The 17,312-nt window shown below is 38.5% G+C and overlaps 1 protein-coding gene across 1 annotated transcript; it reads right to left on the bottom strand.

The window, feature by feature from the left end:
* Positions 1-2,418: 2,418 nt before the first annotated feature.
* On the bottom strand, positions 2,419-17,004 carry LOC137233742 (uncharacterized). Its single transcript, XM_067757073.1, has 4 exons — positions 16,806-17,004; positions 16,472-16,748; positions 16,068-16,205; positions 2,419-2,705 (listed from the first exon to the last, which is right to left on the bottom strand). Exons 2-4 carry the CDS (start codon positions 16,649-16,651, stop codon positions 2,523-2,525), a joined length of 501 nt encoding a protein of 166 aa, XP_067613174.1. The 5' UTR covers positions 16,652-16,748; positions 16,806-17,004; the 3' UTR covers positions 2,419-2,522.
* Positions 17,005-17,312: the final 308 nt, after the last annotated feature.

Raw genomic sequence — 17,312 nt, 5'->3', positions numbered from 1 at the left:
TCAAAGAAGTAGAAAAAATTTACCCGTAAAATTTATATGTATATACCGAAGTAACAAGGTAATGTAACTAACCGTCTTGGTTACAAATCTTTTAAAAATTATTCTCACCAAATAATATTTTCAAAAACTAAAATTTTGTTTATTAACAAATTTCGTAAGACAGAATAGATCTGTAAAAGTGAAATCGTTTGAAAATTGATTCACTTTGGATTCCAGGATACCTACGGCATATTTAGCGCTCGCGCGAAACGCTAGTTAAGCTGTTTGGAACAGATACATATGTATCTAGTCGAAAGATTTCTCACCATAGTATTTTGCTATCATTTGGTACGCTATGTAGGTTTGTTTGTGTATAGTATGTATGTTTGTATTAACTATACATAGGCCCGGTTTTTAGTGCAAGATTAAACTCCAGTTAAAGTCGACTAGAGTTTAACCCTACCGCTTTGGTCGCTTAAACTAAGACGAGCAGCAAAACTTTATGTTATCGAGTCTAGTCAACTTTAACTAAAGCTTGAATTCGCGCTGAAAAGCTGGGTCCTATTCAAATTTGTTTGTACTTACTTTTAGTTTAAGCTAACTTCTAATTTAATTTAACTAATTTAAGCCAAAATAATTAATAAATCAATACTTAAAATTCATTTGCGCACGACCTTATTATCAGTTTACACAGGCACACAAAATTAAGAACATGGTCTATGCTTTTGACAAGACCCATGATTTTCTATATATTGTAGTAAATTTTGAGAAATTATCGATTATTCTGCGCCTTCTATTATTGTTCGAATCGCTGAACTGTCGAATAAATAACCGCATATGCTCTGTATATAAAATGCTCTTTATTAACAAAACTACTATGGTAGTAGATCTTCATAATTTAATTACTCGCGTACTTCATTTACAACGTTTTAAAATCAACTGATTCAATATTCCTTAACTGCGCTGATTTTATACTCTCAGTTGACTCGTTCGCCCTATTTAATGCTCCTAGGCTTTAAGTTTTCGTTCCTTTGTTGAACGGGCCCTTTCCGACCATTCATATAATTTGCGGTCCATGCTTTTACACAAGGGGGAAGGTGTAAACCTTCTTAAGATATGCGAAATCTTTTTGCCCATCCTGGCATTGGGATTTAAGGGGTTGATAAGCGCAATACAAAGCTTTATAGCTTCACAGCTTCCGCAGCTCTATTGTCAAACCTCACGCTTATCTGCGTGAATGGCAAGCACACGCTTTCCTCTCTTGTTTGCTTATTGGAGAAATTGTATGCCATTGCATTAACCTGGGTCGATTTGTATGGACGAAAGTTAACCGATATCGCGCCATCGATTTTTTGATAGGACTCGGGCTCGGGAAAAAAGTTCCACTACGCCTACCCAAAAAAATTATTGTCGAGCCAACGAAATTTTTTTTTTTTGGCTTTTTTTTTTTGTTTGTTTTTGATTTTTAAGCTTTTTTTCATGACCTACTAAAAAAATGTTCATATGTATACCCTGTCCGACCCAAAAATGTCCGCTAAAAAAATATATATATTTTTTTTTTTCAAAAAACTGTGATCGCCAACGTTTTTCGCGGACATTTTTTGGTATACATATTGTAACGAATTTAGTAGAACTCCGCTTATTCCAAATCTTCTGCTAACGTTCGAATCACTAAACTGCTGAATAAATAACTCCAATATTGAATAATGCAAAAATGGCCTTTACTAAAGTATTTCACAATAACACTTTTACTTCGCTACTGATAGCTTGCTTAAACCAAACTGATTATCGTGCCTCAACTGTTGCTGCTTTTATACTATGCGGTTTCCTCGTTGACATATTTCTAGGCGCTTCTATTTCCAGAACTTACTAGTTAGTTATCAGCTATAACTACAGATGCACGATTTTATAGCTTCTCTCATAGCCCATGCGCGTGTATATGTGAGTGATACTTGCACAAATGATTGCATACTTTTGGGAGTATCTCAGATATGTGCATGCGTTTGTGCGTTACTCTCCGCTGCTTGTATGGACATATGGGTAGACATAATGATTGATTTGTTGATGTGCATTCAAGTCACTTTTTAGTATCGGCTTAGAGATGATAGTATTCCTTAGTGTTGCTAATATTCGTCACAATATGAAAATTTTTTAGTAGGTCATGAGAAACCCTTAAAAATTAAAAAAAATAAAATAAAAATTTCGCAGGCTCGAAAATTATTTTTCCTGAGCCTAAATCCTATCGAAAAATCGATGGCGCGATATCGGTTAATAAATCGACCCAGTCTACCGTGCATTGCTTCTATCTAACTGTAAAGAACTCCATACTTCATCGCAATGACCAGACATAACACCCATAGAGATCATGACGGATTAACTTAAACTCCCTTACTTGTTTTATACTAAGGTTGTTGTGTGTGATTAAAGAATAAAGAATAATTTTAAGGAAGAAATTAAAGTTTTATTAAGAGAAATACCTACCTTTGTACATAAATTTGATAGATTCACTGTGTGTAAACATTTTTTATAAATTTCCTTAACAATTAAAACATTTTTTTAAGAAAATTAGTTATTTTCCACTTCATATGAAAGATAAGTTCCCCGAAATCATATCGCTGAAATAATAGGCCCTGTGTACTCGAATAGCGACGTAAATTTTTAGTTGTACGTTGTATCACACAACCCTTAAATGAATTTAGACGCACATCAATTTCACCTTCTTCTAACTGAAAAGTAATGTTAAATAGTTTATTAAATATATGTATATATATATTTTATAATATTATTATAGTTATAAAAAATAATGAGGCCAACGTTAAACCTTTCATGAATTTTAGGAGTATACGCTAGAAGAAATAGGTAGCCAAAATCAGCTGTAGGTATATTTTACTGGCTTTACCCGGCGTACGTTGTAACGCCCGAGATCGAATGAATGTTGCGTTATTTTTTCTGTTTTGTTTGTTGATAATTTAGTTTATAGTTCTGTAAATTGAATTGAATTTTGTACGGATATTTGGTGAAATTTTCGTTTGAAACATTTTATTATTGTATCTTAGTGTAGTGCATATGGGTACACAATATTTTTGGTTTTTTCGTTCGGTGCAAAGATAAACAAATTTTTTGGCGTTCCAACTCTAGAGCAAGCAACATATAGCTGGCCATGGGAAAAGCACGGACTCTCTAAATTTAATCCTGCAACAGTCAGCGATTGTTCTTGTGCTTTGTTGATTATAATTGCAAAAGCAAGGCGTACAGGAAACTGTAAGAGCTTAAAATTGAATGGCTAAACTGTAGGAATCATTGGGATCCGTGGAATGAGCACATCTTCATCTTCGCTTTTACCGCTGATGGTTATTGCTTCGATTACATTTGGCATTAATTTCTTAACGCAAAGTCTGGTTCCATTGCACAATTTTGGTGGGTCTGAATTCCGAAGAAGCATGATTAGTGAGCCAATTTTCAAAGTTAATATATATGCGCAGGCATTCCAGCTGGTTCTAAAGAGTTTAGAAATTCAATTGGATAATTCACAATTTGATCTTCATCTGTAACTGTGTCGATCGATTTATATTTCGCCACTTCACCAGGAATTTGGTTTTGAATGCGATCATTGATTTTGTATACATGAACATTTTTGTGAGCTAAGATTGCTCGTTCGCATTGCATTAATTCTGAAATATGAAAAACCTCCGTCTTGATCGAAGGAACCTATACTCAAAATTTGATGATTGAAGTGTGGGAAATACGTTTCCATAGGGAACACACAGACAGAATTTGATTTTTATAGAAGATGTAGATAGACTGAAGCAAACAAATTTTTTTAACGGCGGCAGATTACTAAAAGTCCTAAAGGAATAACAGCCAATCTCAACAATGCAGTCAAACTTTAGGTGTTAAAATAACCTAAGTTTGTACGGCAGCCATAGTTCTGAAAAATCTCATTTGTAGGGAAGGTGCCACGCCCCTTTTTTCCAAATTCCATATTTTACTGGAGGTATTAGGACTTAACGTCATATAGCTCCTTACCAATTTTCATTATCCTACCATTACTACATCCAGAGATATGCGGTATGATAGATTCCATTTGTATGGCAGGTGCCACGCCCCCTTTTTGATTTCGGTTATATTTTTAATATCTTGATATAATGAATAATAACCACTTTTTTGCATACACATAGGTAGGTGTACGTTGCAGTTTTGTACTAAAAACCTGAAGGAAAAGAGGTAATATGGTGATCAGAGCTAAGCTAGACGTTATTTTGAGTTTTATAAAACCGTTCCACTGCATTGATTTTCTTCCCGAATAATTTTGGAAAAAATAAAGTTTCTTCAGAAAACTTCTAAAATAATCTACCACCTATTTTTAAGTTTGCGTGGTAGAAGTGGTAGAACTTATATTTCAGGAAAAAAGGTGGTAGAACTAACACTTTAGTGTTAGAAGTTCGAACACTGTTCACAGTTGAACTGTATACAAATTAACGGAACATAAGCGTCGTTTGTATAACAAATACAAAGCAGTTGAAATGTTCAGCCAGCAACGAAATGTGACATACGTTTGTGTATGTGTGCTGAAGCATCTCTCATAAACAGTGTACAAATCTCGGTGTTTATGTTTACTCTCCTTCGAAAACAATTTGCCGCTTAGCAGCACGACACAAATCGAAAAATTCGTATAGTTATTCAAAATGTAAATACCATAATGTAAAAACACATCCTAAGGTTATTCTGATCCACGTTTTGGGCAATATCTCGAGACCCTAGTCACCCAGATGTATGCAAATTGCCATCTGCTAAAGAACTCATCAACAGCTTTTATTTGATATCCATATTGTATAAACACATTCTAGGGGTATCTGGGTCAAAGTTTTGGCCTATATCACGAGGCCCTAGTCACCCAGGGGTACGAAAAATTATCATGTACTAAAGCACTCATCAACAGCCTTCATTTGATATCCATATTGTGTAAACACATTATTGGGGTACCCGGGTCCACACTTTGGCCTATATCTCGAGACTCTAGTCACCTAGGGGTACGAAAAGTACCCTATATCAAAGTACTCATCAGAAGCTTCCATTTGATACCCATATTATACAAACACATCGTAAGGTTATCCGGATCCACGTTTTGACCTATATCTGAAGATCCTAGAAATTTAAAAAAAAATTTTTCGCTAAAAACCTTCCCCTATTTGATCCATATAATATGAAAAAAGAGCGAATAAAATTGGCCTCGTATCGGCCCCAAAACATGGAAAGGAACGAACATCATTTCATTTTTATATATATATAAGCAGATTGAGTTTTTTTGAAGTGTATCAAAAATTTTCGATGGTGGAATTTTTTGAATGAATAAACCATAATTCAATTACTAGAGTTTTGTTCTCCCAGAGCTTTGACACTCCCAAATTGAAAAATCTGGACGGGTTGCTTTTACGAAGTAAGGAAAACGGAGAATAATTCAATCCCCTTCAGTGAAAATTGTAGTAGAAAAGTATCTTTGGTAGTATATTAGTAGTTATAATAAATTTGTAAATGCCAAAAGTTTTTGGGGAAATAATCCATTTTCTACTAAATATTTCTAGAATTTATAAAATTATGTTGGTTTGGTCATTCTTTCAGAAATTGTTTGAAGAATGCCGTATGTTAGAATTTTATTCAAAAATGCACTATCTCAAAATTTGTTTCAAAAACTCCCTATATGAGCATAAGTTCAATGCATTTTGTCATAAGAGCGAGTTAATAAAAGGCATTCTGAGAGGAAGCATTCTTCAATCTAACTCTAATATAGGGCGGTTTTGTGACAAATCCCTAATGGGCAAATTTTCGAAAAATATTTTGAGGTAGGACGATTTCGAACTGGCAGCCGACATGGGGTGATACTCTAGTCAGCAGTCGCAGTGAACTGACAAAAACAAAAATAAATGAAAATGGCTTATTGTGTTAGAACTTTATATTCCTGCCGTGACTTTGACATAAGAGTTAAGCTTTTGTCCGGTCCTGCTACACAGGGAGTATTCACCTTTTTGTTCTGAAATTTCGGAAAGCTCTTTTTTGTTAAGTATTCATGGAAGCGTTTCGAATAAACCGTTAATTTAGAATATTCGGAATACGTTCATTTGATACTACCTCACGAGGTCCGAATATATCAAATAAGTATATACATAATATTCCAATTATAAACTGATTCCCCAAATTCTTAAATGGAGGCGAATGTTCCGAACATACGGAGTTAATAGAACAGAAGGTCGACTTTTAATACGCGCCCAAAAATATCGAGAAAAGTGACGCGTATTGATCTCGATAACAATAATTCGAAGGCGGAAATAAAAAGTTTAGCTCGTTCAAAAGATATTGACGAAAAACCGAAAAATGACCCCGGGTTGCGTTGGCGGACTTCAGCCGAGCTTATAAAAAATTACCCTGGCCTGGACCCAATGAGATGGGATCAAAATTAAATGCGTGCAAATTCCCTTTGTACACAAAATCTTTTTCAGTGCACAAAAACATTACAACAACATGAAAATTGCCAACTTCAACTGCAAATATCTCCGGACAGAGATACAATTTTTCTTTTCCGCCTTCGGATTATTGTTGTCAAGGTCACATTTCTCAATATTTTTTGGACACGCATTAGCAGTAGGCTCCTGTTCTAGACCTTTACCTGAATAAGTTAACATTCCCAATGAGTACATTTCGTTATGGCATCTCCATTATTTACTAATGCCATTTTTACGTGATTCGATTTAGTATTCGAGTTTTTGACGTTGAACGATGAATTTTGAATTGGTTTAGGTTTCGTATATTTAATAAATCTTAATATATAAAAAACACGTGTCACAACATTTTCGGGCGCGATGGACTCCTAAACTACTGAACTGATTTTGAATTTGTGTTGCACTCCGTATGTAGTTTGATCTAACTTAAGAGATATGATAGGTTATATCTCAGTTTATAATCGCAATATTATTTTATTACAAATTTTTTTATTTGCTTATACGTAATAATAAAATGTTACGTATACGCAGTGGCACTTATATTTTTCAGGTGGTGCGAATATACTTTCGTGTAATTGCTTGGTGTTTAATTAAACAACCTGCTTATCAATAAAAAATATTATAGCGAATGATATCAAGTATAGCACATCACCAGGCCCGCCGAGAGGGTGGGGGTTTCTGAGGGGCCCGCGATTTAGAGGTACTATCTATGAAATTTTTTTTTAATTCAGGAGAGTCTTTAGTTGTGTAGAGGGTAATTTTCATACCCCTGGGTGACGTAGGTCAGTGAATGCCTAGACAGTGTTTATACAATATGGATATCAAATAAAAATAAAAAAACAAATGAAAGCTGTTGATGAGTGCTTTAGTACAGAGTAATATATTATCTAGAGACGGACTGGGAGTGAGACTCGGAGTGGAACTGGGACGGACTGGGACTGGAGATAAATACATACCACCTTTTGGGACAGGCAATAAGGGATGCAGAAGAATGAGAAGAAATTGAGAGAAGAGAAAAGAGATAAGGAGATTGAGAAAGAGATAGAATGAGACGAAGATGGAGATAGATAAAGCGAAAAAGACGGAGGGAGGAGTGAATAAAAGGATTAGTAAAAAGTGAAGAGGGGGGGAGGGCAGAGTCAGACGGAAAAATCTTATTAAAATGAATGCAGATAGGCCAAATTTAGGGCACGACAACGTCTGCTGGGTCTTCTAGTTCACTATAAAATTTAAAAAAATATTCTAAGGAATTATGCAGTTCAGTACTTATCGGATATTTGTAAACTCATTGATTCCTATTTCTACTACTAATTTTTTTCGAAGAATCGCAAAGGAACAACACAGTTAACTGATGTCAATTAGATTTGAGATTGTGACTGAATCATGTGAATAAACCATAAAAACATAAAACTATTTTCGAGCAGTTGAAATTCCCTAGAAAACTGTTGTGCTTTATAAGAAAAGTGGAAGTAACTTCTGTTCGTGAAAAAGTTTTCATGTTTTTATTCTTGACATTAAGGCCTAGTTTACATATAACGAGGTTATCTTCATTTACGTACTTAGCTCCTAATTGTTAATTAAATAACAAGATTTCCAATATAAACTTTCCCCTGCGTTAATTGGTAATTATGAACAAATTTTAGAGATGACTTTTTTTCATAGAAGAAATACCACCTCTAGAGTTTATTATCTAATTGGATGCACGAAATCAGAGAGAAACGTGAAAGTTTGACAGATAATTAGTCACTAAGGATGGGAAATATGTAAACGCGTAGCTTATCCATTGGGGATTTATTGTAGATTAGTGCATGTGTAAACGTGGTCTAACTCATTATAAAATAGTTAAGACCACAAAATTACTAAGTTAATATATTGTGGCGAATGTTGACATCCCTATGCTGTTGGTAAATAATCACAACAGCAAGCAGCGACACTTATCTACTTTTTTTTTTTTTTTTTTTTTTTTTGCGGGGAGGCTGAAAAATGCCTAATGCACCATAATTGCTGCGCCGTCGCAGCAACCGTGTGCCCATAGACTAAAAAACAGCCCCGTTCTGGAACCGTCGTCCACCCCGGCACCACTTTCGCATTACTTCAGGGTGGCGTTCCATATTTCTCATTTTTTAAGAGCCTACTGTTGTCCCTGCGTCCAGGTTCCCGCTATTTGCTCTGAGTGTCCATTTAATCGCCACTGCTTTGCATGCGCATTTCTCTGCGCTCCCTCTCAGCATCCATCAGGCGTGTCATTACTATAAATGCCATTTTGCTCACTGCAGTCCAGCATTCTTTCCTGCTGCACATATGTGAAACTAAATTTCTCGTGGTAGGTTCCTCCCCAAAGACTCCATGCAAGGTGAGTCTTTCTTCGTGGAAACGGGGGCAGTACAACATGACGTGTTCTGCGTTTTCTAACTCTGTGGTACACATTGGGCAATGAGGATCTTCCTCTATCCTACGCTTCCATAAATAATCTTTGAAACCGCCATGTCCACTCATTATCTGCGTGAGATGGTAGTTCAGTTCGCCGTGCTTCCGCTCATTCCATTGAGCTACGTTCCAAACTAGTGTGAAAGTCCAACGCCCTTTACTCGAGGCCTCCCACCGTTCTTGCCACTTAGCTATTGTTTGTGTCCTTGCTCTTTTCTTGTCTTCTTCAGATGGTCGCTCGATATTAGTGTTATACAGATCGGCCATTTCGCTTGCCAGTAAGTCCACTGGGATTTTACGGGTTAGAACCAGGATCGCGTCGTCGGACACCGTCCGATAAGCACTTGCTATTCTTAAAGAAGCAAGTCGGTACGCTGCTAATATATATTTTTGATGGGTCTGTTTAGATCCATACCACACTGGTGCTGCGTATAGTATTATTGAGCTGGTTACTGTGGACAATAGCTGACGTATAGCTTCGCTCGGACCACCAATGTTAGGCATTATTCGCATAAGTGATCCATTAACTTTGGTAATTTTCTCCCCCACCGCTCTGAAGTGCTCTTTGAAAGTTAACTTAGAGTCAATGTGCACTCCTAAGTATTTTAAGGAATCCTTTGAGGTGATTTGATGATCCCCGACAGTTAAGACTAACTCGTTCGCCGACCGTTTGGAGCTTACTAATGCCACTTCCGTCTTTTGGCTAGCCAACTCCAGTCCTGTATTGGTCAGCCATTCCTTTATTCTTGCTACGGCGTCATTACATAATGCTTGAAGCAGGTCCAGTTTCTTGGCCACTACTACCACTGCAATATCATCAGCATATCCCACAATTTGCGTGTTTTCTGGTAGATCAATCTTTAGCACCCCGTCATACATTACATTCCAAAGCGTTGGACCGAGAACAGATCCCTGTGGGACGCCTCCTGTGATTTTGTACTCTTTAGCTCCTTAATCCGTGTCAAAAAGAAGTACTCTGTCTTTAAGATAGCTACCTATAATTCTGCGTAAGTAAGCTGGAGTGCCGAAGCTTTGCAGCGCTGCCATTATCTGCATCCAGTTCGCAGTGTTAAAAGCATTCTTAATGTCCAACATAATCAGTGCACAGAACTTCCTTTTATTTTGGCCTCCAGAGATAGCTTCTCTAGCTATATTGACGACTGTTTGTATTGCATCTACGGTGGATCTTGATTTGCGAAATCCATATTGACTATTCGATAAGCCACCTGGTCTTTCTAGAGTCAGCTGTAGGCGCTCACTAATTATACGCTCGAAAATCTTCCCTAGGGAATCCAGCATACAAAGTGGCCTATATGAGGATGGTTGATCCGGCTGTTTACCACGTTTCAGCAATAGGACAAGTCTTTGTCGTTTCCACGGGCGAGGGAACACGCCTTCTTGCATACAGGCATTAAAAAGATCAGTAAATAATGTAGCCCTAGTTGTAATCGCGGCTTTAAGGGCTATGTTTGGTACTTCGTCGGGTCCTGGGGATTTGTTATCAGCAACTCTTTTTGCAGCGTCCAGCACCTCTTGCTCTGTAATTTGCGGAATTTCCGTACTTTCTAGATCCTCGCTTGGATAAGTCCAGCGATCTTGCGCCGGGAAAAGTGTTTCAACAATAACATTCATCAGTATCGGGCACGTAGGTTGCTGTGATATCGGTCCTTTAACTTTGGCCATCACAGTTCTGTAGGCTGATCCCCAAGGATCTAGGTCGACATTATCCAGCAATTTCCTAAAGCATAACTTCTTGCTCTTTTTTATGGCATTTTTAAGTGCCTTTCTTTGTGCGACATAGGTGCTGTGTAGCTCTGCATATCGTGGTGATGAGCGTGCCCTCTGCGCTATTCTTCGTGATTTGTGGCATTTTCTACGCTCTTCCGCAATTTCGTCATTCCACCAATATACCGGAGTGCGCTGTGCTTTTCCGCGACTTCTGGGCATGGCAGCATCACATGCCATACATAGCAACTTAGTGATTTGAACCGACTGGTCTTCCGCATGCGATTCTCGTACTATGGCGTCCTTCCAGATAATGTCAAATATTTGTGGGTCGAAAAGGTGCTGTTTCCATTTCCTACTTTGTCGATGTCTTGCTGCTACCGTTCGTGGAGTTTCGAGCAGCTCTACGCTAATAGCTTTATGGTCGCTGTGTGTGTAGACGTTGCTTATGGACCATTTTGCTCGTCTTGCTATTTCGCTGCTAGCGAAGGTGAGATCTATAATGGATCGTCTGGTACCTGTATCGAAGGTATATATCCCTGGTTCATTTAGGAGTTCTGGCCTCAAAGAAGCAAGACTTTCGAGGAGAACTCTCCCTCTTTCGTTGGTTCGTCTTTTTCCCCACACAGATGACCATGCATTGAAGTCTCCACACACTAAAAGCGGGTGTTTACCTCGTGCTTCAATGGTGATCCCGTATATCATGTCTTCGAACTCGGCGATGGTCATGCTCGGAGGGGCATAGCAACTGAAGACGTATATACCGTTGATTTTTGCCCACGTGAATCCTGCTACCGTTGGCGTCATAATTTCCTGTGGGAGAAATTTCCCTGGTGCCCAAATTGAGGCTTTCCCTGCTGAATCTGAGAACCAACCCTGCTCCTGGCGATTTTTGTATTGTTCAGAGAGTACCACTATGTCATATCCTCCTTCATAGACTGTTTGGGATAATAGCTCTTGGGCTGCCTCGCAATGGTTTAAATTGAGCTGCAATACCCTCATGAGACAGTAATTTTGCTGCCCTCTCGTTGTGGGCATTTAAAACTGCCTGCTGAATGTTGTCCCCCACATAGCGCGCATTTCGGTGCATTTTCTTAACTTGCAGCCTTATGACCTTCCTGGCCGCATTTTCTGCATAGGCTAGACCTATCTACAGTCTCCTTACATTTCTGAGCTATATGCCCGTAGCCCCAGCACCTATAACAGCGTTTTTCTTGCTTGAGCTCTCTAATTCGGCAGGAAACCCATCCTACCCGGATTCTTTGCGTATTAAGAACCGCCTTGGCATCATCCGCTGTAAGGCTTATAAGTGCCGACTTCGTGCCACTGTACCCTGTGCGTATGCTTTTTATGGCAGCCACATCTGGAAGTTTGATGTTGCATTGCTGGTGGAGGGCGTTGCAAATCTCCTCGGGCGTAGTAATCTCATCGAGATCTCTGCACTGTAGCGTGACCATTTGGGACTTTGTTATAACTTTAGCCGAGTCCTTTAGTACCGCTTCAATTTCTGCTTGGTACGCGCTTGTTTTCCCATCTTGCGATTTTTTCAGCTCTAGTAACAGCTCTCCTTTCGCCGTTCTTCTAATCGTTTTGACGTCATCACCCAGGAATTTTAATTCGTCGCATCTTCTCACTTTACGCAATATGTCGGCGTACGTCGCATCCCCCGCCTTGGAAATGATGATTGCATCCGGCCTAGCCTTAAGTGATTTTTTCTTGCTCTTCTTTTTGGCTAACTGCCACTCTCCCGTCTTTTGGGCTGCAGTTTCCTCTTTCCGCTCCGTCTTCTCTTGCGTTTCTTGCCGTCGTTTGTGACAACCCACGTGCCCTGGTAAGACATCTTTTAGAGTAGTAGTGGGTTTTACCACGTTGTTCTCCTTGGTCGAGTACGAATTATTCCTCGGTCGCTTTCCTGGGGGTGATGGACTTCTATCCTTGGCGCATTCGCTTGCACGCAATTTATGTTCTAAATTCTTTACCTCTAGGGCCGACTCGATGTACAGCACTTTTATTACGGAGGCCAAGCGCTTGATTTCCGCGTGTATATTATTACGCCCTATGAAGAACTGCATCAAGTCCTCAATTGCCTTGCCTAGCTTGGTCATCTTTTTTTCTCCAGGGGGGTTTTGCTGATTTAACGCAGCTGACGCCTGCTTAATTAGCTCACTTAATAATGGTGTGCCCGTTTGAGCCTTGCTGTCGGAGTTCTTTTTGCAAAGCTTCGGTGTAGCACCCGGCGACAACGCTCCTTGCTTGCTTTCGGCCTCCGCTCCTTTGGGTTTCGTTACCACTTGCGACGACACTTATGTACTGGCAACGAAGAGATATCTCATACACACACATATAGTCAACCGCCGAAGTACTTAGTTACTCACACATACACACGCATGTAGCTAGAAGAAAAGCATAAACTACATATATATTAAATTTCATATTCATGCAGATATGGAAAATGGGTGAACGAGAAAACCGAGAGTATAAAAGCAGCGCAAGCTGAGAAATCAGTTGCAGTTTGATTTAAACACGCTTTTGTTAAGTACGTGATATTGAAGTATAATTGTACTACTCCCAAAGTGGACTAAATAAAGGCCATGTTGCAATACTGAATATTGAAGTTATTTATTCGACATTTCAGCGATACGAACGTTAGCAGAAGGTGCAAAATAACCGGGATTTCCCTAAATTCGTTACAATATAGCATAGAGTATACCTATTTATATTTACTCATTACTTACACAAATAATTTATTTTAGAAAATTTAAAAATGCGAGGAGAAACAAAATAGGATAATTTACAAATGGGCCATAAAAGAACAAAACTGGCCGACGCCATCACGGATTACGATGGACAATTTGAATTTAGAAAAAATATCAACAAAGTCAAAGTGTGATTGAATTTAACAGTTCCCTCATACGCTTGGGGGGGGGGAGGGGCTCTTAAAGCCACAATAGAGGTGGATGGTTGACGCTGCTGAAGGCTGCTTAAATGGCGTACGAGGCGATACATGTGTACAGAGATGGTTCCAAAGTAGTGGAAGGAATAGGGTCGGTGGTATACTGTGCTGATCCGCAAATAAACAGATCCCACAAGCTGCCATATCACTGTAGCGTGCTTCAAGCGGAAGTTTTAGGCGAAAGCAAATCAATAGAAACACTGGAAGAGAATAGCTTAAACTGCAGCCGCGTTAATTTTTTTATTAACAGCCAAGCAGCAGTTAAGGCAATAGTCTCGCATAGCACAGCATCAAAAGTGTGTTATTGGGTCCCAGGTCATATGGGAATAGATGCGAATGAAAAAGCGGATGAAATAGCTAAAAAGGGTGCATCCCATGAAGCTTACTCCGTAGACGTCCCAATTAGATTGGGCGAGATTAAGAGAAAGCGAGATTTGCACATGGCCGACCAAGCGGCTAACAAAGTTGCTTCTATCATTAATAAGAGACGACCGTAGACTCTAGACGGGTATTCTCACTGGACACTGCCTTCTGTCGTTACATTCCGTTAAATCAGGCTGGTTCAATGATAGCAGATGTAGGAAGTGTGGGCTGGAGGAGGAGACGGTCGAGCACGTTCTGTGCTCTTGCCCTGCGCTTGCCAGGCTAAGACTCCAGCTATTAGGAGGGATAAAGCTGTCAGATCTAGAAGCAGCAATTGGCATAGGTCCTAAAAAGCTTCTAGTATTTGCTAAGAGGATGTGGTTATTTTATAAAGTAGGTCCTGATTTGTTTTCAGTTTGGTCGTTAAATAAACCTCTGGTAACACTACGGCCTGGGAGTGTTCGAGAGAAAAGTTCTTCGAAAGATTTATGGACCTCTACGCGTTGGCGATGGCGAGTACCGAAGAGGATTTAACGATGAGTTGTACGAGCTATACGTAGACATAAACATAGTCCAGCGAATTAAAACACAGCGGCTGCGCTGGCTAGGCCATGTTAGGCGAATGAAAGACGACGCTCCGGCCAAGAAAGTGTTTCTATCGGAACCCGCCTATGGAAGCAGAGGTAGATGGCGGCCCCGACTCCGTTTGGAGGACCAGGTGGAAAACGATTTAAACTCCCTTGGTGTGACCAATTGGCGCCGGTTGGCAGAGAGAAGGAGCAACTGGCGCGCCTTGTTGGACGGACATAACCATTTAAATGGCTAAGCGCCAATTAAGTAAGTAACACTACGGACTCACTCAGTCTATGCAAGGTCTTCATGGACAGGCCAGTTCAACCTAACCTCATACAGGATTGGCCAAAGTCTATTTTAATTATGGATCCTCAAAATCAGAAAGTGATTGCTCTTTCGCATACTCAATGAGAGTAAGGAAAATTGTGTTGCGTGTAACAACAGGGAAGACAGCAAAATAATCCGTTTTTTTTTTTTCAAAACGCCAGTTTGGCAACTAAAACGGAAGCGATCATTGTTTGCAAAATAAATGTGTTATCAAGGTGGTTACTTTTAAGCGTTATCATTGCTGAACAACTTCAGTATAATTTCAAGATTGTTTCGAAAATAAATACACTTTTTATCTCCGACCTTTCATTTATTTACGGCTACGAAAGAAAATTGCCTCGTTATTGGCCGTTAGTATTTAGAATAATTCAAATTATTGATTGAGCTCAAGGCCGGGTTTTCTTAAATAAAACACTTGGATGTATATTTTATTTTGCTTTTATTTTTCAAAGTCTTCAAAGCGTAGCTTAAGATTCCTGAGGATGACTTCAGACTGAAGTCGAAATATTGAAAATAAAAGCAAAATAAAATATACATCCAAGTGTTTTATTTAAGAAAACGCAGCCTTGAGCTCAAGCAAAAATTTTAGTTAATCTACAAAAAAAATGTTAAACCAAAAAAAAAAAACCAAGTAAAGGTGTGGTAAGTTCGGGTATAACCGAACATTATATACTCAGCGTGAGCTTACATTGTACATTTCATTTCATATAAATTACTCTCTAGTTTCTGACTCTAGTTTCTGACTAAAATGCTGGTATGTATGTTGTTTATTTTACCCAGAAACTCAATTACATCATTTTGTATTCATGAAAGGCATACAAACATACATATGGGCATTAGGGTGGGTTAAATTTATTGTTGAAAAGGCACATCCAGTTTCTGAATCTATGGGTCATACTGAGTAATATTGTCCATGGGACCATAGGTCTGAAATGAATTTCGAGCCTCCCTAATTTTGTTGGAAAATTTTATATCCCAATCCGAATAGCGGCTCTCACATATAAAATTCATGAAAATAAATTTCAAATTCGGTTTCGGATTGGGATATAAAATTTTCCAACAAAATTAGGGAGGCTCGAAATTCATTTCAGACCTATGGTCCAATGGACAATATTACTCAGTATGACCCATAGATTCAAAAACGGGATGCGCACCTGAAGTTTTTTTTTTCCCTATACAATTTGACCCGCCCTAATGTGCATGTATAAGATATTAATAATTTTTACCTCATCGAATCCATAGATGTCCTGATAACATCCATGAGACACACAACGACGCACGCATGATATCTTCGCAATACCATTCAAAATATCGCATAAAGGATTTCGCTCGCATAAAGTTTCAAGTTCATGGTATATAATTTCCTGTTTATAAATGAATGCACCTTAATTATTGATTAATTTTAGATTGCAAGTTAAAATCAATGAAGTCGACAAAAGTGTAAACCTGCTAAAACCAGTTAACCATATCATGCCTTTTGTTAGCAGAGGCCGTAAAGTTTAATAAATAAATTGAAGCTCTGTGTTGTATATCATAGCATTTATTTAAGTATTTAGCGTGAAATTTCTTTTTTAAGTTTTAGGAGGTTTACACAACAAAATATTCGACATATTTCGATGTATATACGTACATTTTTGCTGGTTTCCTTGTAGGCATACTCAGGAAAGTGGAATACGGCTGGCTTTGGAAGCAGCAGACCATTAGCACCTTTTTCATCAAATTGATTAGATTGAGAACCATTTATTCTAAATATAATAAATATTACTAATTTTGCCAATGCTGCAAAGTCCCCCATATTTGTGTTTAACATATGTGAAAATCAGACATCCGGGATACAAGACGATTTTGGGCTCGCTTGACAATTCTTAAGGGTTGAAAATAAGTACATACATACCGCAGCGGTAGTTCTGAAACGTAAGCATATATAAACGGATGTTTTTTATAATCAGTTGTGCTTAACATACTGTAACGAATTCTTGGATAATTATACACCTTCTGCTAACGTTAGAATCGCTGAACTGTCCAATAAATAACTCCAATATTCAGTATTGCAAAATGGACTTTATTAGACTACTTTGGGAGTAGTACTTCAGAACTAATAGCGTGTTTAAATCAAACTGATTAGTTATTCCTCAGCTGCGTTGCTTTTATACTTTCTGTTGCCTCGTTCACATATTTCTCCGAAGGTCTAGACTTTTCACTAACAGTTTTATCTCAGACATGGTTACTTAGCTATATGCGTGTATATTTTATTTTTATTTACGCCGCCGAATGTTAAAAATATTGGCGCGGCGGCGGCGTTCGGCGCGTTACTATATTTTCTACTCTTTTAAGACATTTATTGTTAATGTGGAAAAATGGTCTGATATAGTCAAAAGGGGTATCAACGGATGCGCGTCACTGCCAGTTTTAAGAATCCAATTGCAAAATTTAACTCTCTCCACCCATTCAAAAGTTACTTAAAACAAGTA

The sequence above is a fragment of the Eurosta solidaginis genome, chromosome 5, assembly GCF_040869045.1.
Source record: "Eurosta solidaginis isolate ZX-2024a chromosome 5, ASM4086904v1, whole genome shotgun sequence".
Taxonomy (NCBI): Eukaryota; Metazoa; Arthropoda; class Insecta; order Diptera; family Tephritidae; genus Eurosta; species Eurosta solidaginis.
Note: the sequence above shows the minus strand (reverse complement) of the source record. Positions and strands in the feature narration are given on the sequence as shown.

Bases quoted from the DNA above. Each gene is read 5' to 3' on its own strand.
- LOC137233742 (XM_067757073.1), bottom strand. From the start codon at position 16,651: ATGTTAAACACAAATATGGGGGACTTTGCAGCATTGGCAAAATTAGTA. The intron at 16,206-16,471 runs GTACGTATATAC...ATTTATAAACAG, and splicing joins ACAAGGAAACCAGCAAAAAT to GAAATTATATACCATGAACT. The intron at 2,706-16,067 runs GTAAAAATTATT...ATTACTTTTCAG, and splicing joins ACATCTATGGATTCGATGAG to TTAGAAGAAGGTGAAATTGA.